This window comes from Sinocyclocheilus anshuiensis, unplaced genomic scaffold (genome assembly GCF_001515605.1).
Source record: "Sinocyclocheilus anshuiensis isolate Anshui unplaced genomic scaffold, SAMN03320099.WGS_v1.1 scaffold1559, whole genome shotgun sequence".
Taxonomy (NCBI): Eukaryota; Metazoa; Chordata; class Actinopteri; order Cypriniformes; family Cyprinidae; genus Sinocyclocheilus; species Sinocyclocheilus anshuiensis.
Genome location: NW_015551091.1, coordinates 182,831 through 191,584, shown reverse-complemented (window position 1 = coordinate 191,584; position 8,754 = coordinate 182,831). Strand labels below are relative to the sequence as shown.

At 37.4% G+C, this 8,754-nt stretch overlaps 1 protein-coding gene across 4 annotated transcripts in view; it reads right to left on the bottom strand.

Moving 5' to 3' along the window:
• Positions 1 to 5,905, bottom strand: part of rxrbb (retinoid x receptor, beta b) — a 7,938-nt gene extending 2,033 nt beyond the window's left edge. Inside the window, exons 1-6 of one of the 4 annotated variants that reach the window (XM_016452746.1) lie at positions 5,868 to 5,905; positions 4,537 to 4,737; positions 4,291 to 4,438; positions 3,000 to 3,179; positions 1,791 to 1,942; positions 452 to 581 (exon numbers count right to left, since the gene is read on the bottom strand). In XM_016452746.1, the coding sequence (XP_016308232.1) occupies positions 452 to 581; positions 1,791 to 1,942; positions 3,000 to 3,179; positions 4,291 to 4,438; positions 4,537 to 4,683 (757 nt within the window). In that variant the 5' untranslated portion in view covers positions 4,684 to 4,737; positions 5,868 to 5,905. Of the gene's footprint in view, positions 1 to 451; positions 582 to 1,790; positions 1,943 to 2,999; positions 3,180 to 4,290; positions 4,439 to 4,536; positions 4,738 to 5,761 lie in introns of all 4 variants that reach the window. The other 3 variants (XM_016452744.1, XM_016452745.1, XM_016452747.1) reach the window with 3 other exon arrangements.
• Between the last annotated feature and the right edge of the window lie 2,849 nt (positions 5,906 to 8,754).

Genomic DNA, 8,754 nt, shown 5'->3' with positions numbered 1-8,754 from the left:
GGAGCTGTAAAAATATATTGAGATGGTTTTTGGTACTTATACCGCAAATATATATTCTTAAGGACATCAAAACCTCAAATAAAACTCCAGAAAGGTGTACAATATGGGACCTTTAAGACACTTATCGGTTCTTTCCTATTCAACTGTACTCCATCTAGCTGTTTTTTAAAAGGAAAAACACATCCTGTGTCGGAAATGTGTTTAAAAATCATATCACCGTTATTGAAAAAAATTATATCGCGATACATATTGATATTGAATTATTGTCCAGCCCTATGTATACATCCTCTATTCCTCTTCAGAATGCTGAATACTTTGATATATACATATATTTTAGATAATAACTCTATTTTGATTAGCAAGGCCACTAAACAAAGCTGACAAGAGATTAAACCTTCAGTACCCAAACAGACAGCAGCAAAATGAGTGTGAGAATGTCAGGTGCTCGTACCAGCCCTGAGCAGAATGACTTGGTCATCCAGGGGCAGCTCAGAGAAGTGAGGGATTCTCTTGGCCCACTCCACCAGCGTGAACAGCTGTTTGTCTGCAGCCTGACAGATGTTAGTGACTGGATCATTGGGCTGGAGAACAGAGAAGTCACAGAGTCAGTGGAGGAGAGAGTTAAGAGCAAATGCCTCTGGCACTTCTGGACAACATAAAGAGAATTTGTGAACTGATAAACGTCTGAGTGCTTTATTCTTTGTTAATCTGTCTGTGGGGATATTCAACTCCAAACACTGAGAATTAAAAAGATCATAATCTCTACACCAGCTCTGGGAACACCAGCATTTAAAGAGCTTTAAATAAGGGCTGTGTTTCACCCAACAGTAAACTGACTTTGCCAGGCAACAGTTGGCAGCAATCAATGCTTGGCATAACTTTGCAAAAGAATTGCTTACAACCTTTTAACCAACCTCTGCAACTTCCATTTCAAGGCAACTGCTGACAATGAGCATGTTTACATGAATGCCAATATTCTGATAACTTCCAAATATTAGCTTTCTGAAATAACCCATTGTACCAGATTACATGCAAATCAATAACCCGGTAACGCAAGTAAAGCATGTTAAAAATCAGGTTATACTCTGGTAGTGACATCAAAATATATTCATTTGTGTATCTGACTCAGAGTATTCCATTTGTTATGCGAGTTGTGATGTTAAATTAAGCAATAAAAACCCCAGAGTATTCCAAATTGCTCTCGGGAAACAGGAAACTTGTATGAGCTTGTGCAGTTTCGGTGGATTCAGCATTTTGACTGTCCCACTTCGCCTGCACGAGATGAGAACTCATTTTTATTATTTCTTGGGTCAAGAAATAATTGCATTTCATGAAGAGAAATATTGAAATCTAAAGTTTTCAACATTGAATCATCAAATAAACTGAATTCAAATGTGATGCTTATAGTGTTGCCTGGAAAATAAGCACCCATAGAGACTGATGGGACTGGTAGAGATGTATGGAAATAACAATTTAAATGAAGAATGACAGTTTTTGGAAACACTGCGCCAAAAACAATAAAAAAAAAAAAAAGTAGTAACTTTTTTAAATATAATTTTTTATATATATATTTTTTTTTTGATTACATTGTTAATTCAATAAATAAAATATTGTATAACATTTTTTTTTAAATATTATATAGACTGAATTGAACCGTACAGACCTAAAACCAATGCAATGATACTTTATCCCAGAATGTTTCCAGGTTCCTTAGTTATATTATTTGTTCTGTAGACTTTCTAAACAACAAGTGTAATATGCAGCCATGAGTGGCATGTAAATATACTCACTGAACCAGTGGCATCAGAGTGCAAGTCTGATCTGTGCTCTACAGCTGTCTCGGCCTCCAGGATCTTTTCCACAGGCATCTCCTCATTGGCTGAACTGCTGCATTCATAGTCTCCATCCCGTTCCTTATTCTTCTGACGCTCTTCCTGAACAGCTGGGGGGAGATAAAAGAGGGGAAACTTATAAATGTCAAAGAATCAACCCGGCCATCAGTAACACACAACTGGGTGGTGTTGCCTATTGGTCCATGATCTGGCCTGGAAACCAAAAGATGCAATTCAAAAACAATCACCATTGTGTCACTGAGCAAGACACTTTTCAGCAGATTGCTGCCATGAACTGTAAGTTGCTTTGGATCCAAGTAACATCGAAATAACTAATTACCACCCAAATTACTTTCAAAGGTCAAGACAAACTTCAAGGACAGACTTACATTCTGTTTATGACAATGCAAGAACAATTACAAATACAATTATTATTGTATAAAAATAAATAATTGATTATCAATTTTCTGTCAAAAATCTTCATGGAATAATAAGGAATTTAACCATTTTAGTTCCAATTGCAATCATACTTAACGATTCTCTAGTAACCTTTAGTCCACATAACAGTGTTGGACTAACATAATTAACATAACATAGTCCAACATAATTCAGATTATTATCTGAAGAGTCCTCAACTCTTCAGATAATAATTCATGAACCACACAAAGGATTCAGTGAGTGAGGCGTTGAATGCAAATATTCAAGAACCATTAATGGAATCAAATGTCAAAATCATCAATATCATAAGTGGTTCTCAGTTCCCAACCCTAGTTTTTGTCCTGCTGGTTGTTTCCCGCCCACATAAAACATGCTTTTATTCAGCTGTCATGAGCTGGGGATTAATAGGCTATTTGTTCTTACATTGTTTAACTAAACCCAATTAATCCACCAGTCATTGTAGCTCCATATAATCATTGTGCTCCTCTTAACACATGCTATGACTGACACCATCTTCTCAAATGAAAACAATGCAGAATTTCCATGACATAACGCTGATCTACCATTAAACCCATTCAAACACCAGCTGCATTACATAATGCTACTACAGTGCCTTTCACCTGACACCATTCTCCACCTACAGTACCTATATTTTACTGAACATACAGCTTGTATATTACTTCATACTACAGATTACATATCTTTAGTGGAAGGCTGACAGGTACCCACCCTCTCTTTTCATTCCCATGGCCAGGCACTTCTGATAGCGGCAGTACTGGCAGCGATTGCGCTGACGTTTATCGACCAGACACTCCTTGTTGTCCCTGCAGGTATAGCTCAGGTCCTTCCTGATTGTGCGCTTGAAGAAACCCTTACAGCCTTCACAGCTGTGCACGCCATAATGCTTCCCTGCACACACAAATTATGTTCACATTACCTCTGAGCTGCAAAGAAATGTCATTTTTCAAAACATTCAATGTAAACAACATCCCCTGTATAATGATGCTACTAGGGTCAATGACACATAAGATTGCTCACAATATCAATAATAATATTAATAAATAAAGGCAAATCTAGTTTAAAACACATTATACATTCTTAGAAATTTATTCATTTTAGTTTCGGATAGTTATGAAAAACTTTCATACCATTTTCAAGATATAGTCAACCTTTTAATAATGAAGTCCATTTTACCATGATATTCAAACAATAAATCAATGCCATTTTGATGCTCTTTACGTGACAGATGGCGTGAGAGATCGTTGTAGCTGCCTCAGTTCAAGTACAAGGGTGAACTGATGATCTCTTGCTCTTTAATGCTAGTTATAGCACGAAATAAACATGAATGAACATCAGAAGGTATGTTGAAAGAAACATTACACCTTACTGAAATGTATCACATCTCATGTAATCACTAAATCAGTGTTTCAGCCACAGAAAGATGCCAATAAACCAGCTTGTAAATAATGTCATGTAACACTGCATTTACCTCAGGAAAGCCATAAACGCGTTAAACAGGTGTATTAAAAAAATAAAAGTAACTCTAGAGAGGAGCACTTATTAAATAAATGCACTATATTACAAATGCATTATATTTACTTAACCTGCTAGTGATGTATTTATTATTTAATGCATGTTTGGAATAAATCTGTCATGATAGTTTTTATAAGTCATTGACTGTTATGACTTTTTTATTCCAACCAAGAGGCCTAGTGGACAAACTCCTTCATGACCAAAAATTGCAATATTTAACATTTGTCCGGCTGAAATATCGAAAAGTTGACCAGTTTACTATGACCAGTTTATCTCCTGAGTAACCGATCCCCTGAACAGCATCCAGTGTTCTGTTATCCAGTTATCCAAATGTAATGAAGCTCTTTACACTCAAATTTAATTTAAAAGCTGAAACAGTTTTGGTTTTTCCGCTAAATGAAAACTTTAATTTTGTTTTCGGTAAAAATGAATTGGGTGCATCACTAATAAAAAAGGCAATCCGAATGCACTATATTCTAGTACACACCCGACGAACGGTCCCCACAAATGGCACACATGCGTTTCTGGGACAGCATTGGCCCAGAGCCACTGACACTCTTCAAGCCAAAAGGGGGTTTCACATCATCAGAGCTGCTGACAGCATGTAACCCAGACACAGACATTGAGGAGTTTATCTGCATGAGATAAATAGAAAAGAAGTGATAAGAAAAACAGTCATCAGGCACACAATAAAAAAAAGAAGAGTCCACAAGAACATGATGATGTCGCTCACTTGAGAGTTGCTGATGGGTCCATAGCCAACGGATGGTGTGCCGGGAATGCCAGGAGAGCCAACAGATAAGCTGACAGCTGACAGTGGCGAATCTACGGAGCTGACAGGGATACTGACGGCAGAAGTGGAGGGCGGTATGGAGTTCATAGATGCGCACTGGACTGGCCAATAGAGACGAGACTGTTGATCATTGATAATCTACTAAAATATAGATGAAAAGAGAGATGTGGACACAAAGAGGGATTTAGACACGATACAACTGAGTACGATGAAAGATTTCTGTAATATTCCTGGATATATCATTAAAGTCCCCAAGATGGTCATTTCCGTGAAGAATGGAAAAGAAAGCAAAGCAGGTTCCAAACTCACAATATCCACCTTTTCAAATGTGTTTCCTCATGAGTATCTCAGAAAATATGTTAAAAATATTGCGATGTGTACATTAGGAAAGAACATTTGGCATTTTGCCTGGTGTTTACTGCTCTATTACGTTAATCCTGCTGCAGATTAGGCCGACGTGTAAAGTTATGTATCAAAAACTAAGGTATTGCCTACCTAGACAACATATTGGTGACTCGTGAGAGTGTTCGAAAGTTTTAATATCAGTCTATTATGACCTACAATGCAGTCTAGATAGGTAGCTTACTAGGTTCGAAACTTCGAACACGCCCATATCGCCCAAAATGCTGCCTAGGTAACGTTAGGCAGCTCACTAGGTTTTGGGACGCGGCCCAAATCTGTTCCTTATAATCACCCCCACCGAAACTGACACTATCAGTGCTAATGTTTGCCAACTCCGTATGAAATTGATAATATATGACTAAGATGGAAAAATCTGTGCTTAAAGCGCATCTTAACACGATCACGAACGTTATTTTGTTGCTCCTGACAACGTTTGGATTATTTATTATTTAGCACGCAGCGCGGAGCCCAGCTAACATGCTAATGACGGCTAACAGACTGTTTATGATTTAAAGAAAACCATTTGGTCCACCCCTTTCACCCTTAATGCCCCGTTTAAAACGCACAAATTACTCTATTTACGTGTAATTATTTTGTGCGGCATACAAACACTTGTATGCTAAAACACAAATGGCGAGACGGAATAATACAGCCAGCCCGTGTTAGCTTAGCTTAGCCTAGCTCGTCCAAGTGTTTGTTTGTTTTTCCGTAATTTTTACACAAGTTTGCAGAGTTTATATGAGCATATCGACTCCAGTCTCACCCATCAAACGCCGAATCCTCCAACAGCAACAATTCGTGTCCTTTAAACCATCGTTTTATCTATATTTTACAGTTTATGCCATAAATGTTTGCATCCAGACAAATACCTTGTTAGTCAAGCCTCCTAGTGGACACTAAGAGTCTGTTCCATAAGAAATATATGCAAGCAAATAAATAAATAAATAAACAAACAATTAAATAAATATACACGCAGAAAAGTACTACGTTGGTTATTAAAATGTGTTTAGTTTGAAAGCAATGGAATAACCATATCATTATTCTTTAAGAATAAACAAATAAAATTGGCTGTCTTTTTTTCTTTAATTATTATTTAATTAATGCATAATAGAGAGACACCTTTTATGTTGTATTATGAAGATATACTATACAGTACAAATGAGAAAAATCACATAAATTAAGTCAACTTAGCATCAATGACAAAGTCATTTTATGAAATACACATTTTCCGTAGCTGGCACTATTGTTCAGCACTGGCAGGCAGTATAATAACCTTTATGCATGCGTTTTAGATTGATGTTTGTATGTTTGTTTTTTTTGGAAGACAGAGAGACAAAACTGTACCTATTTTAGAAAGTATTGATGCTATAGTGATAAAAGAGCATCAGAGAGAAGAGGTTGAGGACAGAAGCAGTGAGGGTGAGGGCAGTGCTGAAGAATATAAGCCATAGGTTGTTGTGGAAGTCAGGCATATGGTTAAATTATCGTATGCCAGTTTGAAAAATGTGATCCATACAATAACCAGAGGTCAGGAAAGATGCCTGTGACTATTGGCATTAGCAGAGATGCTCTAATGATGACTGCACGAGTCAGAATTTAGTTGACTTTCACTTGTTGCTACGATAATTGATTTGGATTTCCAAGATGAAACACTATGTTAAAGTGGTTTTAATGCTTTTGAAACACTTTCCAGGCAGTGAAATTGCACCTAATTTGTGTCAAGTTTTAGACATTTTCACGTGTGAGTTCCAAATCAAATAGAGCAGCACAAGAGGAAATGGAATGTTAATAAAGATATTAAATGAAACATTAAGACCTTTTTACTTCTTTTCAGATAGTGAAAATGCATTTGAATGTGTGTGAAGTTTCAGACAATTTGCCAAAAATAATTTACTCTAATGGGACAAAGTCAATTATAAATGACGGCTGCATAAAAAAAGGGTTGAAGGTCAGATGTAGAAAGAAAATTTTGGAAAATGATTTTAGTCCTAAATATATGTAAAATATAAAGACAATTATTTGTTCGAGCTGTGAAAAAATATTTAGTCCCATAGAGGGTTAAATAAAAATTCTACATAAATATATGTACCTGTTTTATATACATTAACACACTTTTAGAACACTTAGAAATACATATTTTATTGGTTTCCACATTTTAGCAAATTTCTCAGTTTTTGTCTTGTCATCTATATGATAATGACTCATTTCACCATTATTTGGTTAATATCTGGTTAATAGTTTGGTTATATATTTATAGTTGCAGTTTTAAAACATTTCTCTTACTTTCAAAGTCAACTTCTTGAATCGCACAACAATGCAAGACAGACGCATTAATATTCTTTTCTGAAAACTCAAATCTAACAAAAATATTAATCCAAATTGTTTCTAGTTTTTCACATTTCTAAAATAGTATCAGCATTTTTATGCATTATCTGTGCAACATCAGAGACATTTTAAAGTTGTATTTGCATTTACATTTAGTCATTTAGCACAGTGTTTCCCAACCTTTTTTTAGTCGCAGCACTAAACTAAAAAAAGTTAATTATGTTTTATTTGTAACTCTTTGGTAGATACGTTTATAATTTCTATTACATTACTACTACTACTGTTACTACTAATAAAACAGATCTCTGGGGGCCCCAAAAGTGCGTGGGCCCTTAGAATCGTCCTAACTTCCCCCCCATCCCCCCCTAGCGGCGCCCCTGCCTCACCTCTCCAAGATACTTTGAAGGACCTATCTGATAGGTAAGACTCAAACCACTGGAGTGCGGTTGCTGAGATGCCCTCCAGTAGTTAGATGTTGCGACTTGGACACCTCACCTCTCCAAGATACTTTGAAGGACCTATCTGATAGGTAAGACTCAAACCACTGGAGTGCGGTTGCTGAGATGCCCTTTGCCAATATGGTTGACAGGAGGATCTGGTGGTTAACCGTGTCAAAAGTAGCGGACAGATCCAGCTAGATAAATACTGAAGATTTGGAATCCGCTCTTGCAAGTCTTAGGGCTTCAACAACTGAGAGCAAGGCAGTCTCGGTCGAATGTCCACTTCTGAAACCAGACTGGTTGCTGTCAAGGAGGTTGTTCTGTGTGAGAAGGGCAGAGACTTGGTATTTGTTATAAAAAAAAAATCACATTCTGTATGTATATACTATTAAAGGGGTCATATGATGCGATTTCAATTTTTCCTTTCTCTTTGGAGTGTTACAAGCTCTTGGTGCATAAAGAAGATCTGTAAAGTTGCAAAGACTAAAGTCTCAAATCCAAAGAGATATTCTTTATAAAAGTTAAGAGTCAACCACGCCTACCTAAAATGGCTCGTTCTAACATGCCCCCACATGTCTACATCACAATGTGGGAAGATTTGCATAATGCCGCCCAAATGTTCACGCAAAGAAAGAAGGCGTAACTTTTATTCTCGCTGTAGTATTGTTGTTGCTGCCGCCTCCATGTCGTGAAGGCACTGTGTTTCGTTGTGAAAGCGAAACTACTTTGGTTGGCCTTTCAAAAGAGGACGATATCCGCTTCGTCATGCCTGGAGCTGATCCGTGCTGGTCGCTGAGGAAATACATCAACTTAGCGCTGTCGATCGCCGGATCGGCTTTCACCGTGGACGAAGCGGAGTCCAGCCCGGGGTCGTCACATGTGGTTGTTGCAGGCATCACAGTATGGTAAGGGACGTAACATTTCCGTCACACGCTTGAGGAATTCGGCCAATCACAACGCACTGGATAGCTGGCCAATCAGAGCACACCTC